Raw genomic sequence first — 17,865 nt, 5'->3', positions numbered from 1 at the left:
CAACCGAAGTTTGAAGATGTTTGTGATGCTGTTTATACCTTTCAAATGTCTTTCATCATGTTGGCTGATGGGAGGCGTCTTCCTTTACTTCTGTGTCATTCCTGACCCGTTGATGTGAACTATATATATATATATATATATATATATATATATATATATATATATATATATATATATATATATATATCTATATATCTATATATATCTATATATATAGATATATATATCTATATATATATAGATATATATATATATATAGAGAGAGAGAGAGAGATATAGATATAGAGATATAGATATAGTATAGATATAAGATATATAAGATACTGTGGGATCATCTGATGGTTGATCCAGACCAAAACTTTTTATTGGTTCGTGTGTTTTACTAAAATCATCCGTAGAGTGAAGACAGTCTGAGTGCAGCGCTGGAAAGTAACTAAGTACATTTACTCAAGTTCTGTACTGTAGTACAGTTTTGAGGTATTTGTACTTTACTTGAGTATTTCCATGTGATGCTACTTTCTACATTTCAGAGGGAAATATTGTACTTTCTACTCCACTACATTTATTTGACAGCTTTAGTTACTTTTCAGATGAAGATTTGACACAATGGATAATATAACAAGCTTTTAAAATACAACACATTGTTAAAGATGAAACCAGTGGTTTCCAACCTTTTTGTCTTTTGACGTCTTACAAAAAGCAGTGTGTAGTCGGGGTCACATTTCACATGTCTATGAGTTGTTAACAGCTCCACCAAATAGTGATTTTTCCCTCTAAACTTCTCACATGCTTTCATTTCAATAAATGTTCAAATGATCCAATATTTCAGCAAAAATCAAAGATTAGAGAAAAAGTCCAAAAACTGAAAACAGATTTGTGTATCAGAACTTTGTTTTTTCTTCTTTCCTCTCCCATTAATCATCTCACCACCCCTCAGATTTATCTGCTGACCCTTTGGAGGGGCCCGACCCCTAGGTTGGGAACCACTGGACTAAACTAGCTAACTGTATATAAAGTAGTGTAAACTAGCTCCACCTCCAGCAGCTACAACAGTAACATGCTGCTCTAACACTGATGCTTCACTATTAATAATCTAATGATGTCATATATAATAATATATCAGTCAGAGGGACCAAACCACTACTTTTACTGCAATACTTTAACTACATCAAGCTCATAATACTTATGTACTTTTACTGCAATACTTTAACTACATCAAGCTCATAATACTTATGTACTTTTACTGCAATACTTTAACTACATCAAGCTCATAATACTTATGTACTTTTACTGCAATACTTTAACTACATCAAGCTCATAATACTTATGTACTTTTACTGCAATACTTTAACTACATCAAGCTCATAATACTTATGTACTTTTACTGCAATACTTTAACTACATCAAGCTCATAATACTTATGTACTTTTACTGCAATACTTTAACTACATCAAGCTCATAATACTTATGTACTTTTACTGTAGAAGGATTTTTCACAGAGGACTTTTACTTGTAATGGAGTATTTTTACACTGCTGTATTAGTACTTTTACTGCAGTAAAGGATCAGAGTACTTCTTGTACCTCAGTGTAAATGTGGGACAGTCATATATGTTCTTAAATTAGTGAAATATGCCTTTGGGATGTTAAATGTGCAATACCAAGTTATTCAGGAGTCTTGTAATGCTTAATGATTTATTTTTAGGCAGTAATAAATGTTATTATTACTAATATAAATACCTAATATAATACATTACTCTAATATTTGTAACAGCACCAACATTGTAATTACTGCCTTCAGTCTGAACTGTGATGTCTGTTCTCTGCTCTGATGTGAGTCAGATTGCTGTTGGGTGCAGATATAATATCCTCAGTTATATTATATATATATATATATATATTACTAAGTGCCGACTGCAGCCACTCAACTCTTAACTTACTGGAATTTGTGTGAATAACTTCGTCTCTCTGTCTTTATGTGCTTTGAATACACAGACACAGTTGGCGGCTGGCTGGTTGCCGTGGTAACCTGAATGTCAGTGGATGCAAGTGTAACCCTGTCTGAACCTGCTAAAGAGACACACTCATGTTCTGCACATCATTTGGCTTTTATTGACAAACAGAAGAACATAAAGACGCAGCTTTAACGAGTCACATGATTCACTGGATTACATCAAGGACTCGTTAGCACATGTCCAGAGTCCAGACCAACGAGTCAGAGACGCAGCTGTGACTCGAGTCCTTCTGTTAGTGAGTTCACTGAAAGCTTGAATATAAACACTAACAGCTGAACAGTTCTTAACCAGCTTCATGATGCTGGATGTTCCACTCATTTCAACCTGCCGGCCAATCAAAAACCAGCATGACAACATGACACATGGCGCCCCGAACTGATGACCCCTGACCCCTGACCTGAGGTCAGCTGGACTGTAACTTTATGAATATAAAGAAGAAAAGAAAAAAGAAAATGTTCTGTTCAAAACAAAAAAAGTTGTTTTAACACATATGACCTCACACACACGTACGCACTCACACTCACACTCACACACACACACACACACACACACACACACACACACACACACACACACACAGTGGTGACGTCGGTCTTAATGCGATGTGCAGAAGTTGATTTCATGTTGTTGTCATGACGACGTTCACGCAGCTGTTTGGTTTTTCTTCTCTGGAGTGTTTCTGACGACAAAAAGCTGCAAACAGCAGAGTCGTTGTTTCTTAGTGTTACTTCGTTAATAATAATAATAATAATAAGAATAATGTGTTTTATGTAAAATCAGAAGTAGACCGACTGATGAGAAATCCGTTGGGAGGTTTTCAATCACTTGTGTCATTTTCTATAAGACAGAAAAGTCAGTTGTTTGTGAGTGTAAACGTCTAAACCGACCTCCACATGTTGCATCTCACATGATCCAAAACCTGTTTTTTCACGCTTGTGTGTGTTTCTGAAAAGGAGACTGCCCATTGGTCCAAAGGCCCGAAAACCAAACACCCGCTGCTCCAAATACACAGTCTGGCCTTCCTGCTGCCCAGACTGTTAACATATGAAGTTTAATGGATCCCAGATCACCGCTGAACATCGCCTCCTATTTTACAACTCATAACCTGACACTGACTCAGGCTGAGGTCTGGTTGGGTTTAGGCACAAAAACCACTTGGCTGGGGAAAGATCGTGGTTTGGGTTAAAATGGTCACTTGTATGTCAAAATACACTGAAGCCCCTTTCACACATGCATTCTGTCCCTGAAATGTTCAGGAACATTTCTTGCATGGGGTCATGTGTGAATGGGAGCAGGGATCCGTATTCAGGAAAACCGCCAGTACCGCCAGTTTCCCACATCAAGACCCAGTAACATTCCAAGGAAAACGCTGGTTGGCTTTGTTGTGAGTGAAAGCTGTAACGTTGCAGGGACGAGCACGTAAAACGTTCATCTGACGAAAGACGCTTTCACGTGGAGCGAGTGAACCAATCACAGGACTCCGCTGATGACGTAGTTGAATGTGCGACTTACTGACGGTCACCCTGCGGATGCTTTCGTAGCTGATGTGATAACTAACAACTATTCAAGTTCTTTTGTTTGCAAACAAGCTGCTTTTTTCAAGAATAGCTGGAAACTTGTTCATAATACATAAGAGGAACATCGGCAACAGACAAACACGGCTCCTCACTGCCATGTTCCTGAAAATAATAAGAGACGTCTTCCCCCGCATACACGCGTCCGGCCTTCTTCTTCTTCTGGTGACTTTTATGGCGGTTGGCGTCCGTAAGTGTTGCATCACCGCCATCTGCTGGACTGCCCCTCGCCCATCTATTCCAGCACTGCCATGTTAATGTGCGAAAAGACGGAAATGTTCCTGAATGTAGCTGCATATGTGAATAATGAAAATCACCAGCGATGCCTGAAAGGTTATTCCAGTGACTTACTGGGAACTATATGTGACAGAGGCCGAGGATATTTTCAGAGCAATGGGCTTTTGTTTTCGGGATAACTGGCCGTCAGACTAATGGGCTTCTGGTCCAATGGGAAGGTTGTCGAACTACTGGAGTTTCAGAATAATGGGCCACTGGACCGATGGCAGGGCACCTACTGGAGAATGAGCTTCTTTGTTGCTCAGCAGCTTGGTGCAGAAGAACTAAACAAACAGTTCATAAAGCAGCTTTTGGTGTAAAGAGTCACAAACACTTTGGAATGAGATTAACAGGAAGCTCGAGCAGCACCAGAACTTTGTGTTTCAGAGGGCCGCTCACTCGGCCGGCTGGTGGTCGGTGAACCTCTTCAGGTGGTAGCGCAGCACTCCTTTGGTTTTGAACGTTTTGCCGCAGCTGCAGGCATGCGGCCGCTCACCGGTGTGGTCCAGCTGGTGGATCCGCAGCAGCGAGCTGGTGAAGAAGAACTCCCCACAGGTGAAGCAGTAGTGGCTCTTCTCTCCGGTGTGTTTGGCTCTCTGGTGGCTCAGCAGCGAGCCCGACGTGATGAAGCTCTGGCCGCAGTCCTGGCAGCTGAACGGACGCTCGCCGGTGTGGATCCTCTCGTGCGCTCTCCATGAGTTGTGGTAGGAGAAGGACTTCTCGCAGTACGAGCACTGGTACAGCTTCTCCTTGGTGTGGCTCAGTCGATGCACCTTCAGGTAGTGGGCGATGGTGAAGCTCTTTCCGCAGTCGGTGCAGGTGAACGGCTTCTCACCCACATGGAACAGCGTGATGTGGGACCTCAGGTGGGACGACTGGGTGAACCTCTTCCCGCAGGTGGTGCAGAGGAAGGGCCTCTCACCGGTGTGGGTCACCATGTGCGACTTCAGGTGCGGCGACTGGGTGAACCTCTTCCCGCACTCTGTGCACTTGTAGGGCTTCAGTCCGGTGTGTGTGCGGTTGTGCAGCTTCAGCCCCTGCAGGCTGGAGAAGCACTTGCCGCACTCGGTGCAGTGGTAGGCCTTCAGGTCCTCGTGGGTCCTCTGGTGGCAGCGCAGGCCGCTCAGCAGCTTGAAGCCTTTGCCGCAGGTCGGGCATTTGTGTGGCTTCCTGTTGGAGTGCGTCACCTGGTGGTAGAGACGGGTATCATTAAGATTTTGTCGATACTACAACTCTTATTGATACTCTTGTCGGTTCTTTTTCATTACTTAAGAATTGCTTTTAAAAATACATATTAATTTTTAAAAAGAATACATTCAGAACAGGATTAGAACTGATTTATATTTATATATAACTAACTATTGTTTCTAGAGCAGCAACAGTAATGTTTACAACAGCAAAGTCATTATAAACACAATAATATCTCACTGGAAACTAATCTAACATGTCAGTAAAATGAATAATATTCCTGACATCAAAATACTGAGTGAAGTTGAAGACCTGCTGGTGGGGGGCGAGAGCTTGTATTTCATCACCATCGCAGCATGAAGGAAGTGATTACATGTTACTCTTCATTGGTGGTAATTTTTTTTAAAAATTTGCATTATTTCCCTTTGCTTGCAATTTTTCCCGCAATTTTACCTCAAAAGACCAAATAAAACATTGCAAATTGTGTCGCAATTTTTAAGAAAAGCTGCTGCAAAAATCAAACATTTTTGGCAGCAATAATACAAAAAACAAATCCTGGAGGGACTGGGTAAGTTACTCTTATTGGCTTCTTACTCTGGAAGGTTTTATTGCGCTTACAGTAACAAGTGTAGTTGTCATCAACTCGAGTACAACGTTATCTTCACTTCAACTGGTCCACTGTCTCCACCTCACCGCTGTCAGCTCTGAGAGCAAAGGCTGGAGTGCTGCGACCATAAGTTATACCAAAATAAAGTACCAATAAAAGAACTGACCTTAGAAATACCCCGGTATCTTAAAATTTTAAAACCGGTTCCATTTCAGAGCCAGGTTTCAGGGGGCGTCCCTACCTGGTGGACTTTCAGGCTCTGAGGGTTGGCGAAGGTCTTCTTACACTTGCTGCAGGGCAGCAGCTTCTGGTTCCTGTGTGAGCGGCTGTGGAAGTTGAAGCCCTGGTAGGAGACAAACATCTTGTTGCAGATCTTGCAGTGGTAACACTTCTCCCCCTCGTGTGTCCCCAGATGCTCCGTGAGCTCATCGTGCCCGGTGAACCCATCCCCACAGAACCAGCACTTGAAGGGTTTGGTGCCCGAGTGCGTCCGGTGGTGGGTCTTCCAGTCGCGCTTCAGGGCGAAGGTCTTGTCGCAGTAGGAGCAGCGGTATGGTTCGTTGCGGTCGTGGATCTGCTGGTGGATGACAAGGCTCAACAGGGTTGGGTAGGTCTTGCCACACTGCCAGCACTGGTTCGGTTTCTGGCCTTGGTGGACTCTCAGGTGAGCCTCCAGGTGAGACGACTTGTAGAAACCTTTCTTACACTCAGGGCAGTAGACCATCTTCCTGCCGGTGTTGGTTGGGTGCTGCTGCCTCGGTCTGCGGCTCCAAAGCTGTGGGTGATCGTCTGCCAGCAGGGAGAGATCAGAGGTCACGTTAGGCTGAATAAGGTGAGTTTATTAATACAGTACATCTCAATTAAAGTGCTTTACATAAAACATAAAAAGGCATCAAGACAGTCAGCTGAGTGCTGACTTTTAATTGTTCTTCTTTGGCTCCAAAAACAAGTACTTCAGTTTTATCTTCAGTTGAAAAACATTTGGCACATCCAATCACTGATTTGTTCAGTGCGTTTTCTCAGTGACCGTTGAAATCCCCTGGTGATATGGTTATGTAAATCTGTGTGTCGTCTGCATAATAAGATATTTTGTTGTTTTGGAGCCTTGGGGAACTCTGCATGTCATTGTTGTCTGCTCAGATGTTTGGTTGCCTAAAGACACAAAAGTCCTTCAAGTAGGATTCAGACCAGTTTGGTGTTGTGCCAGAAAACACCACCCAGTTTTTCAGTCGGTCTAGTAACATGTCATCTGTCGCCCTCTGATGTGAGTCATGAGACCTTACCCAGAGACAGAAAGTCCCGCCCCTCCAGCCACGCCCTGCAGTCTGTCAGTTTGACTGACAGCCTCTTCAGCACCGGGTACGACTGGATCTCCACGTCGCCGTCTGGTTCCATTTTGATCCGAATGTTGCCGAGTTCTTCAGCTGCATCCTGAAATTACATCGATTGATAAAGATGAAGACACTACATTTATGGTAACTATAAAAAAGGAATTTCACCAAATTATCCTAAATGTAAAACTCATGTAGGTACGAGGCCGCACTGCTTGTAGGAATGTAACAAAATTCAGTTAATCTGGAGGGAAATATGGAGGAACGTCAGTACAGCGAGGCTTGGAAACGTCCCCGACTCTCTTGAACAATTTCAAGAATCAGTTTGATCACTTTTATTGAGGAAAGGCGGAGAAGTGTGTCGCGGAGGACCCTCATACACTGGGCATGAATTGTAAAACAATTGTCAAACATTTTATTGACAAAGTGATTATTGATTGATTGAAAAAACAAATCATCAGCTGGAGCCATATTTACTAACTCATTGATCAACACTTTAATCAATAATCAAAGTCCAAAGTGACATCAAAAAATGTCAACAGTCCCAAAATAATCAGTTTAAATGATATAAAACTGAAAATGCAAATGCATTATAGAAGCTGACGTTGGAGGGAGATTTTTATTTCATAATTAACTTATATGATTCATTGGTGATCAATACTTCAAAGCCTCACGTTGTGTCATTATTGATTAATGAAACGCTGGTATGATAAGTTGTGTTGGGGCTTCAGGAGAGCCGCAGGCCTCCACAGCAGAGTCTGAACCAAACTCCGTTAGGAATCTGCTGGTTTTAATTTCTCTGCTCATCAGCAGAAACACGCACACAGACAGACGAACATCTTCTGCTTCTCTCACATGTTTGTGATCTGTTCTTCAGTTCGGGCGACACCACGTTCATCCAAACTGAAACCTGCTGCCTGTTTTCACTCAAACTTCGGCTAACTGAGCGAGCAGCGAGGCGAACAAACCTCGGCTACCCGAGCGAGCAGCTAGGCGAACAAACTTCGGCTACCTGGGCGAGCAGCGACACGAATCTTTTCGGAATCTCAACCCCTTTAAGCGAAGAGGAGTTCTGTTCAGCTGCAGCCGAACGAACCGGAGGACAGTAACAGTAAAACCCGTCTGTGTGTGTGAGCAGCGCGCTTTGTTCTCTCTGCTGTGTTTTCTGAATGGAGTCTGGCGGCAGCTTAGCTCCGTTAGCTCGGCGGTGCTAACAGCTCCGCGGGGCGGTGTGTTTACCGGTGAGGCCCGCGGTGAGGCCGGGCCGGGCTCCATCCCGCCGGATCAGCTGCTCTACGAAGGTCCGACGGGGTTCGGTGATAAAAACGGGTTCAGTTCTGGTCCGGAGCCGCGAACAGGGGCTGCTGCACGGTCCCAGCTGTGCACTTCCGGGCCAAAGTTCATCCCCCGCCCCAAAAAAACCCAGGAGAGGTGAAAATATGTCTTTTTTTTGGTAAACTTTATTGAGTACATAAAAAGAACATGAAGTTAATTCTTATGAACAAAATGCCACAAACATACCAGAAATAGAACATTAAGAAATAATAATAAAGAATTTAAAAAAATGAATAGAAATGGAAGAACTGAATCAGATTCTTCATCACCTGAGCAGGATGAGGATGATGGTCATGTGTGCTGAAATGCACCAAATGTAAAGGATGTACAGCAATGAAAGAACAGTAAGCTCTGATGTTCCTGTGGATATTTCTCTGCTTTACCTTCGTACTGTTTCAAACTGTACAGCGGAGGAATGAACATCTGGTTTACATGTTGATAGTTCCTGTAAAAGCTGAGCTGACAGACAGTCAGGAAGAAACTGACACACAGACAAACACAAATGGAGGAAAAGCATCAGAAACAGACATTAATCCAAAGGAAGGAAGGAAGCGACACGTTCATGTACACAGCATCTGAGACATCAAAGAGCAGCTGCTTTATAACAGTCTGACTTTAGACCTCATATGAACAGTAGAAGAAGAAGGTTTCAGATTGTTGTAGGTTATTCTTTTCAGTCTCTGTGTTTTTATTGCATGTGTGCAGGAAGTTGAGTGACAGTGAGGATCCTGTTCATTCTTCCATCTGTTGGTTTAAATGTTTACATCTGTGAATAAAGTCTTTACAAATTCAAGTTGTTTAATAGAAACAGGAAGAGGTGATCGGACTGATGACGTCATTCAACATTTTAAACGTCACTTCTTTGGCTTCAGATGAAACATTTCCTGACCTCTTCATCTCAGCTGATTCATTGTGTTGATAAAACTAAATTAAACTGACAGCTAACATCACTGACGTCATGCAGGTGTGCAGGTTCACCTGTAAAACTCTCCAACATGTGAGCAGGTGTCTTCCGGTGCTTTTATTTTGAAGACGTCGAGTCTTACCTCGTGACTTCCGCTCGTTATGTAAACAGAGAAGATGGCGGCGTCCTGTCTGCACCGCGTCGTCCTCAGTCAGACTCTGAGCGGGTTCAGGTCTGCAGGACCCTGCAGGATCTCAGCTGGAAGCAGGTCTCACCTGAGCAGGTGCCCCCCCACCCCTCCCCACCTCCGTCACTGTTATTTATTTAGTTTGTTTATTGTGAAATGTTTCTGCTGATGTGTTTGAAATATCAATAATTTGTTAAATATCAAAGTATCTGAATGAAAAAATACCGATAAATCAATAATCAATCATCTTGATCCTCTGTTCTGTGTATAGTAATCATTGATTAGGACAGAACTGATCAATGATGTAATGTTAAGGATCAGCTGTTTATGGGTGTGATGATGTTTTGATGTTTTTAATTGATTATCAATAAATAATAATAAAATCAAACCTGTCAGACATCAGAGCAGCACCTCTGTGACATCACAGCCAGTGGCGGGAAAGCACTCGGCCTGCTGGGTAAAAGTGAGCGGACATGAGTCCATCGGGAGAAACTTCCAGAACACACAGAGCGGAGGAGGAAGAGGAGGAGGAAGAGGAGGAGGAGGAGGAAGAGTACTGTGGGCAGCAGTTGGTACGTTCAGTCACCAAACTTCAACCAGAAAGTTTTCACATTTCAGACTTTTTGTTTTCTGCCAAAACCAGAAGCTGCTCCAGTCAGAATCTACTGGTTTCCATCAGTGTCACATGTTCATGTTGTGTCTGCAGGCTTCTCCCTGTTCAGCAGGACTGATGAAGACCACCGCGATGAAGCTCAGAGGAAAGAGGACGAGATGATTCTGCTGCTGAAGAGGGCGAAGGTACCGAGAGCAGCAACTCTACTCACTCCTGTTATTTAAACATCCTGCTGCAGAGATCAAACACCTGTGTGTGTGTGTGTGTGTGTGTGTGTGTGTGTGTGTGTGTGTGTGTGTGTGTGTGCGTGTGTGCGCAGCTCAGTGTGTATCGGGGTCAGCTGCAGGCTGCGTCTGGTTTCCTGCATCAGGCCGTCGTTCTGGCTCATCAGACCCACAACAACCAGGCCATCATCTACACCTACAGCCAGGTAAACACCTGTACTGCAGTAAAAGTACTAATACAGCAGTGTAAAAATACTCCATTACAAGTAAAAGTCCTCTGTGAAAAATCCTCCTGCAGTAAAAGTACATAAGTATTATGAGCTTGATGTAGTTAAAGTATTGCAGTAAAAGTACATAAGTATTATGAGCTTGATGTAGTTAAAGTATTGCAGTAAAAGTACATAAGTATTATGAGCTTGATGTAGTTAAAGTATTGCAGTAAAAGTACATAAGTATTATGAGCTTGATGTAGTTAAAGTATTGCAGTAAAAGTACATAAGTATTATGAGCTTGATGTAGTTAAAGTATTGCAGTAAAAGTACATAAGTATTATGAGCTTGATGTAGTTAAAGTATTGCAGTAAAAGTACATAAGTATTATGAGCTTGATGTAGTTAAAGTATTGCAGTAAAAGTAGTGGTTTGGTCCCTCTGACTGATATATTATTATATATGACATCATTAGATTATTAATAGTGAAGCATCAGTGTTAGAGCAGCATGTTACTGTTGTAGCTGCAGGAGGTGGAGCTAGTTTACACTACTTTATATACAGTTAGCTAGTTTAGTCCAGTGGTTCCCAACCTAGGGGTGGGGCCCCTCCAAAGGGTCAGCAGATAAATCTGAGGGGTGGTGAGATGATTAATGGGAGAGGAAAGAAGAAAAAACAAAGTTCTGATACACAAATCTGTTTTCAGTTTTTGGACTTTTTCTCTAATCTTTGATTTTTGCTGAAATATTGGATCATTTGAACATTTATTGAAATGAAAGCATGTGAGAAGTTTAGAGGGAAAAATCACTATTTGGTGGAGCTGTTAACAACTCATAGACATGTGAAATGTGACCCCGACTACACACTGCTTTTTGTAAGACGTCAAAAGACAAAAAGGTTGGAAACCACTGGTTTCATCTTTAACAATGTGTTGTATTTTAAAAGCTTGTTATATTATCCATTGTGTCAAATCTTCATCTGAAAAGTAACTAAAGCTGTCAAATAAATGTAGTGGAGTAGAAAGTACAATATTTCCCTCTGAAATGTAGAAAGTAGCATCACATGGAAATACTCAAGTAAAGTACAAGTACCTCAAAACTGTACTTCAGTACAGAACTTGAGTAAATGTACGTAGTTACTTTCTATCACTGCTCACCTGTATCTTCCTCTCTGTGACCTTTGACCTGTGTTTCCTCAGATGGCGAACCTTGCCTACGTCCAGGGTCAGCTGGACAGCGTGAGTACCGTCCAATCACAGCTCAGCTATTTCATATTATTGTCACCATGGCAACAGTAGTAAAACAGTAACTGTATGACGTCATCATCATCGTTCTTCCTCCTCTCAGGCGGAGAAACTCTTCAAAGCAGCGATGAGCTTCATGCTGTCAGGAGGAACGCCACAGGTGTGTGTGTGAGTGTGTGAGTGTGTGAGTGTGTGTGAGTGTGTGAGTGTGTGTGAGTGTGTGAGTGTGTGAGTGTGTGAGTGTGTGTGAGTGTGTGAGTGTGTGTGTGTGTGTGAGTGTGTGAGTGTGTGTGAGTGTGTGAGTGTGTGTGTGTGTGTGAGTGTGTGAGTGTGTGAGTGTGTGAGTGTGTGTGAGTGTGTGAGTGTGTGTGTGTGTGTGAGTGTGTGAGTGTGTGAGTGTGTGTGAGTGTGTGAGTGTGTGAGTGTGTGAGTGTGTGTGTGTGATCTGTTTTCTGACTTCCTGTCTGTTTCCAGGACGACAATGCCGTCATTGAGATGTCTCTGAAACTCGCCACCATCTACGCTGAACAGAACAAGTAAGACGACGACTTCACTGTTCATTTGACAGGCAGCTGGTGGAGGTCAGAGGTCACTGACGTGTGTGTGTGTGTGTGTGTGTGTGTGTTTGAGGGTGGAGCTGGCGGAGCATGGCTTCAAGTTCTGTATGGAGTCTCTGGAGGCCAAACTGGAGAAACAGAAGGACATCCCAGCAGAAGAGCAGACAGGTGAGACACACCTGGACACACAGTCACACTGATTGTTTATATTTTTATAGCAGTTTTAACTTTTTTATATAAAACATTTTATTTCCAAACATCTAAACCATGTGACAGTCAGTTTACACTTCTGCTGAGGAATATTTCATCCTTCCTTTTTGCCCCGCCCACCACCTGCTGTCACACCCAAACTGATTGACAGATGTTGAAATACTGCAGACACTAACGAGTTCTTAAAGCTGTCTGCTGGAGCCTGACTGCTTTGATGTTGTTGACATTTTTTTGTGGTTGTTGTTGTTGTCATCAGAGGAGCAGGAGGATCTGAGGAAGAACACCCGCCTCCTGCTCGGTCTGTGTTTGGACTCACGGGCTCGATACCGAGCATCAACGAAGCACCTGAAACAGGCCGGACAGGACTACCAGAGCGCCCTGAACATCTGCCGCCAGGAGCAGGGAGAGACACACCCACAGGTACGCCTACAGGTAGACACACCCACAGGTACGCCTACAGGTAGACACACCCACAGGTATGACTACAGGTAGACACGCCCACAGGTATGACAACAGGTAGACACACCCACAGGTATGACTACAGGTAGACACACCCACAGGTATGACAACAGGTAGACACACCCACAGGTATGACTACAGGTAGACACACCCACAGGTACGACTACAGGTAGACACACCCACAGGTATGACAACAGGTAGACACACCCACAGGTACGACTACAGGTAGACACACCCACAGGTATGACAACAGGTAGACACACCCACAGGTACGACTACAGGTAGACACGCCCACAGGTATGACAACAGGTAGACACACCCACAGGTACGACTACAGGTAGACACGCCCACAGGTATGACAACAGGTAGACACGCCCACAGGTACGCCTACAGGTAGACACACCCACAGGTACGACTACAGGTAGACACGCCCACAGGTACGCCTACAGGTAGACACACCCACAGGTACGCCTACAGGTAGACACGCCCACAGGTATGACAACAGGTAGACACGCCCACAGGTACGCCTACAGGTAGACACACCCACAGGTATGACTACAGGTAGACACACCCACAGGTATGACTACAGGTAAACACACCCACAGGTATGACTACAGGTAGACACACCCACAGGTATGACTACAGGTAGACACACCCACAGGTATGACAACAGGTAGACACACCCACAGGTACGCCTACAGGTAGACACACCCACAGGTACGCCTACAGGTAGACACACCCACAGGTATGACTACAGGTAAACACACCCACAGGTATGACTACAGGTAGACACACCCACAGGTACGACTACAGGTAGACACACCCACAGGTACGACTACAGCTAAACACCACAGGTATGACTACAAGTAAACACCACAGGTACGCCTACAGGTAGATACACCCACAGGTATGACTACAGCTAAACACCACAGGTACGCCTACAGGTAGATACACCCACAGGTATGACTACAGGTAGACACACCCACAGGTATGACTACAGGTAGACACACCCACAGGTATGACTACAGCTAAACACCACAGGTATGACTACAAGTAAACACCACAGGTACGCCTACAGGTAGATACACCCACAGGTATGACTACAGCTAAACACCACAGGTACGCCTACAGGTAGATACACCCACAGGTATGACTACAGGTAGACACACCCACAGGTATGACAACAGGTAGACACACCCACAGGTACGCCTACAGGTAGACACACCCACAGGTATGACAACAGGTAGACACACCCACAGGTACGCCTACAGGTAGACACACCCACAGGTATGACTACAGGTAAACACCACAGGTACGCCTACAGGTAGATACACCCACAGGTATGACTACAGCTAAACACCACAGGTACGCCTACAGGTAGATACACCCACAGGTATGACTACAGGTAGACACACCCACAGGTATGACAACAGGTAGACACACCCACAGGTACGCCTACAGGTAGACACACCCACAGGTATGACTACAGGTAAACACACCCACAGGTATGCTGATTCTGCAGTGATGAGGAGAGGAAGTGATGTCATCGCTGTGTTTCCTGTCAGACACTGGTGCTGATGAGTGACCTGGCCACCATCTTGGATCTGCAAGGTCGCCATGACGACGCCCTGGTGCTGGTGCAGCAGGCTGTGGATCTAAGCCGTTCAGCCGGACACCCGGACCAACATGTGCTGCTGGGAAACATGGCGGGCATCCTGCTGCACACAGGTGAGAGGTCAAAGGTCAAACTTCTTTATTCTCCTGAGCTCAGCCGTTCACATGGTCGACCATAACATGACGCACATTTTTCCCAAAGATGGTTTCTGTCATTTTAGTTTGTTCTTATCACGCTGATGTTTGTTCAAGTGCTCATTTTTCTGATCAGTTTGTTTTTAATTAATTATTTGATGATATAAAAAGGGGTGTGATGTCTTGATTGACAGTTGTGATTGACAACCGCCCTCAAACTTCCGTCAGACGAGCCGAGTGACTTTCTGATGAAAGACGCTAATGTACGTTTTCATGTGTGATTCACTCCCAGCTGTAGCAGCTGCTTACCGGCTGGTTTTGGCTGGTTTACCTCCATCGCGGCTCATGAGTTCACTCGGCTCTCGGCGGCGGGACAGCTGTCAGTCAAGTTGAGGGGGCGTGACCCACAGTCCTTCATCCGGTCCCCTGACTCTACTGTGCAGACTCTGGTTGCAAATGACATCACACAAGCAACATGGCAGCTCCCAAAAATGCTATATTTTGGCTTCACTTTGCATAATGGTAGGGAGTAAAATGAAGCCAACAGGAAGTGCCAAAAACTGCAGTTCCTTGAACGACCACTTGAGGCTCCAAAAGCGAGTCAATCCCCATAGACCCCCATGTTAAAATACCAACTTTACAGCAGAAATAAACATGTTTACAGCCTGGTACAAACAACGGTTTTGGTCTCTAAAGCTAATTTCCTCTTTCATGACAACTGTACGGGGGGTTGAATGTTTTTATAACTCACCCGTAAAGTTCTGCATAATGAAGGACATGGCTGCTTTGAGTGACAGGTCTGCCAGCCGCTAGGTGGCTTGTTTCAGCCATTTGGCCCCGCCTCTTTGCCCATTTTTGATTGGCTGGGAGTTAGGCAGCGTCACGCACTGCCAAGATGGCGACGGCTGGAGCGGCTCACTTTGAGCTTCAAAACCGCTCTTCAGAAACCAACGAGTGACGTCACGGCAACTGCGTCCATATTTTATACAGTCTGTGGTAGAGACGCGTCGTCCATCTTCATATATATACATATACACCAGGCGAGTAATTCGACTGAACAGGCGCCATTTTTGAGTCTGGATCCAGTTCTTATATACATCCGTGGTCGTGCCCCACTGAAGTAAAACATTGGATGTCCAAACATTTTCTGTAGCTGACTCAGAATCAGAGATAATAATAATGTGTCCCTCTGGCCTCAGTAGCAGCATCAGGAACAGTCTCTCATCCAGTGTTTGTGCTTTATCTACTAATGTGAAAACAGAGACTGAAACTTCTGCATATGTTTCAACTCTCAGTCATCTTTGATGCTCAGGTGACTGAAGTCCTGCTCTGTTTAATTGAGATATTTAACTAATATCAGGTCATTCCTCTTATCTGCAGATGTAGAAAAGGTCATCATGCTTATATCTCCTCCAGACTCGACTACTGCAGCACACTTTATTCAGGTCTAAGTAGGTGAAACATCCAAAGACTACAACTTATATAAAACACTACTGCCAGGCTTTTAAAGGACTGTAACTGTGTAAAAGAATAAAACTGATGTTTTGGATGGATCAGGGTGATTACTCACTTCTATCTCCTCGCTCTTTTTAAGTTATTTGAACTTGGCGGCTGCAGAGCGAGCGGTGTTGAGGCGGTACTCTTTACTACATCACACCAGTAAATCAAATCAAATCAGCAGAAAGCTTCATCATGAGCCCGCCGCCGCCGCCGCCGCCGCCGCCCAGCGCTACGCTGAGAGTTTACATAACTTCTGTAGTCACAGTTTGCATCACAGCCGGATGACGAGCAAAGCACACTGGGAGTGTTTCTGGTTGTTCAGCAGCTGAAAAGTTTTAACAGCCTTCCAGAGGACGGACATTTACATCTGGAACAGCTGAAATTAATTTTTGGAGACAATCTTCTCTCTGTTATCGGCGAGTGGTTGTGTGTGTGTGTTCTGCACATTTTACAGCTGACTGTCTGCTTAACGAAACTCAGCACGCCGCAGGATTTTCTACTTCATAGACGCTATATACTGTCTTACATCTGCAGCTGCAGACATTACTGCAGGTAAACATGCTGCTGCTTTCTTTCGGTCTTATTCTGATTGGCTGGGGGGGAGGTGGGGGGGGGGGCACGCCTCCAGCCAGTCAGAGTAGGTGCTTATTATTAATGCAGATTTTGGCCTTGGTGCCCCAATAAATTTGTATTTAACAAAGGCCAAAGTGGCCAGGCCTGGACTCAGTATTTATAAAAATGATTTTGAGAAGGCCAGACGACCTCTGACCTGCTGGACCTGAGTCTGATCTCTGCTGTAGATCTTCAGCAGCACCTTTAACGGTTCCTCAGGCTGCAAACTCAACATCTTCTTTTAAATCTCTTCTTAAAACTCATTTTTATCTTCTGGCTTTTTCTGAACTGACACTAATTTGTGTAACTTTTCTGAGTTATTTTATCTTTATTGATTTTTATATTCTGGATTTTATTTACTTCTTGTTTTTACTGTAAAGCACTTTGTAACTCTGTCTTGAAGCTGCTGTAAATAAAGTTATTATTATTATTATTATTATTATTATTATTATTATTATTATTATTATTATTATTATTATTGTTGTTGTTGTTGCAGTTATTTTGTGTGTCTGGTCCATCAGGTCGGCTGGAGGACTCGGTCCGGTTCTACCAGGAGGCTCTGAGTCTGGCCCAGCAGGCAGGAGACCAGGAGGCTGTGGACCACATCCATGAGGGACTGAAGGAAGTGAAGAAAAAGAGGAAGGAGGAGGAGGAGAGGAAGGAGGAGACAAAAGAGGAGGAGAGGTGAAGAAGAAGAGAAAGGAGGAAGAGGAGGAGGAGGAGGAGGAGGCTGCAGAGGAGAGACAGACCTTCTGGTTCTACTTCAGTGTTTGTCTCTGCCATCTCTCTGAGTCCATCTTTGTGTCAGAGGAACAAACTGTGTCCACACTGATTCTGGGTCCTACTGGTTCCTACTGGTTCCTACTGGTTCCTCCCTGTTCCTACTGGTTCCTACTGGTTCCTCCATCAGGACAAAATGTCATCTTGTTCATGTGAAATCAGGTGTCAATGTTGTTAAATAAACTGAACTTTCAGTATAATTAACTCATAAAGATCCGATAAATGTTTGTTTTATCGTGTTTGTGTAAAACTGAAGTTGCTGAACAATCTGAATAAATCCGTCTGAACACCATCA

General features: G+C 44.1%; 2 protein-coding genes across 4 annotated transcripts in view; one reads left to right on the top strand and one right to left on the bottom strand.

Annotated features, from left to right (window-relative positions):
• Nucleotides 1-17,865, top strand: part of ttc19 (tetratricopeptide repeat domain 19) — a 19,467-nt gene extending 1,602 nt beyond the window's left edge. Inside the window, exons 1-13 of one of the 3 annotated variants that reach the window (XM_042428406.1) lie at nt 6,176-6,265; nt 6,370-6,490; nt 9,400-9,511; nt 9,812-9,987; nt 10,122-10,213; nt 10,348-10,458; nt 11,659-11,697; nt 11,807-11,863; nt 12,178-12,239; nt 12,334-12,428; nt 12,727-12,890; nt 14,495-14,657; nt 17,312-17,865. In XM_042428406.1, the coding sequence (XP_042284340.1) occupies nt 9,405-9,511; nt 9,812-9,987; nt 10,122-10,213; nt 10,348-10,458; nt 11,659-11,697; nt 11,807-11,863; nt 12,178-12,239; nt 12,334-12,428; nt 12,727-12,890; nt 14,495-14,657; nt 17,312-17,478 (1,233 nt within the window). In that variant the 5' untranslated portion in view covers nt 6,176-6,265; nt 6,370-6,490; nt 9,400-9,404 and the 3' untranslated portion in view covers nt 17,479-17,865. Of the gene's footprint in view, nt 1-6,175; nt 6,266-6,369; nt 6,491-8,338; nt 8,421-9,399; nt 9,512-9,811; nt 9,988-10,121; nt 10,214-10,347; nt 10,459-11,658; nt 11,698-11,806; nt 11,864-12,177; nt 12,240-12,333; nt 12,429-12,726; nt 12,891-14,494; nt 14,658-17,311 lie in introns of those variants that run through there. The other 2 variants (XM_042428407.1, XM_042428408.1) reach the window with 2 other exon arrangements.
• Nucleotides 2,522-8,316, bottom strand: LOC121908413 (oocyte zinc finger protein XlCOF6-like). The gene is made up of 4 exons (XM_042428405.1): nt 8,229-8,316; nt 6,942-7,089; nt 5,900-6,447; nt 2,522-5,050 (listed from the first exon to the last, which is right to left on the bottom strand). The coding sequence occupies exons 1-4, from the start codon at nt 8,262-8,264 to the stop codon at nt 4,259-4,261; spliced, it is 1,524 nt and encodes a 507-aa protein (XP_042284339.1). The 5' UTR covers nt 8,265-8,316; the 3' UTR covers nt 2,522-4,258.

The sequence above is a fragment of the Thunnus maccoyii genome, chromosome 12, assembly GCF_910596095.1.
Source record: "Thunnus maccoyii chromosome 12, fThuMac1.1, whole genome shotgun sequence".
NCBI lineage: Eukaryota > Metazoa > Chordata > Actinopteri > Scombriformes > Scombridae > Thunnus > Thunnus maccoyii.
Note: the sequence above shows the minus strand (reverse complement) of the source record. Positions and strands in the feature narration are given on the sequence as shown.

Coding starts and splice junctions, on each gene's coding strand:
- LOC121908413 (XM_042428405.1), bottom strand. CDS start 8,264: ATGGAGCCCGGCCCGGCCTCACCGCGGGCCTCACCG. Junction 7,090..8,228: donor CCTCACCGCGGGCCTCACCG/GTAAACACACCG, acceptor ATGTAATTTCAG/GATGCAGCTGAAGAACTCGG. Junction 6,448..6,941: donor GCGGGACTTTCTGTCTCTGG/GTAAGGTCTCAT, acceptor CCCTGCTGGCAG/ACGATCACCCACAGCTTTGG.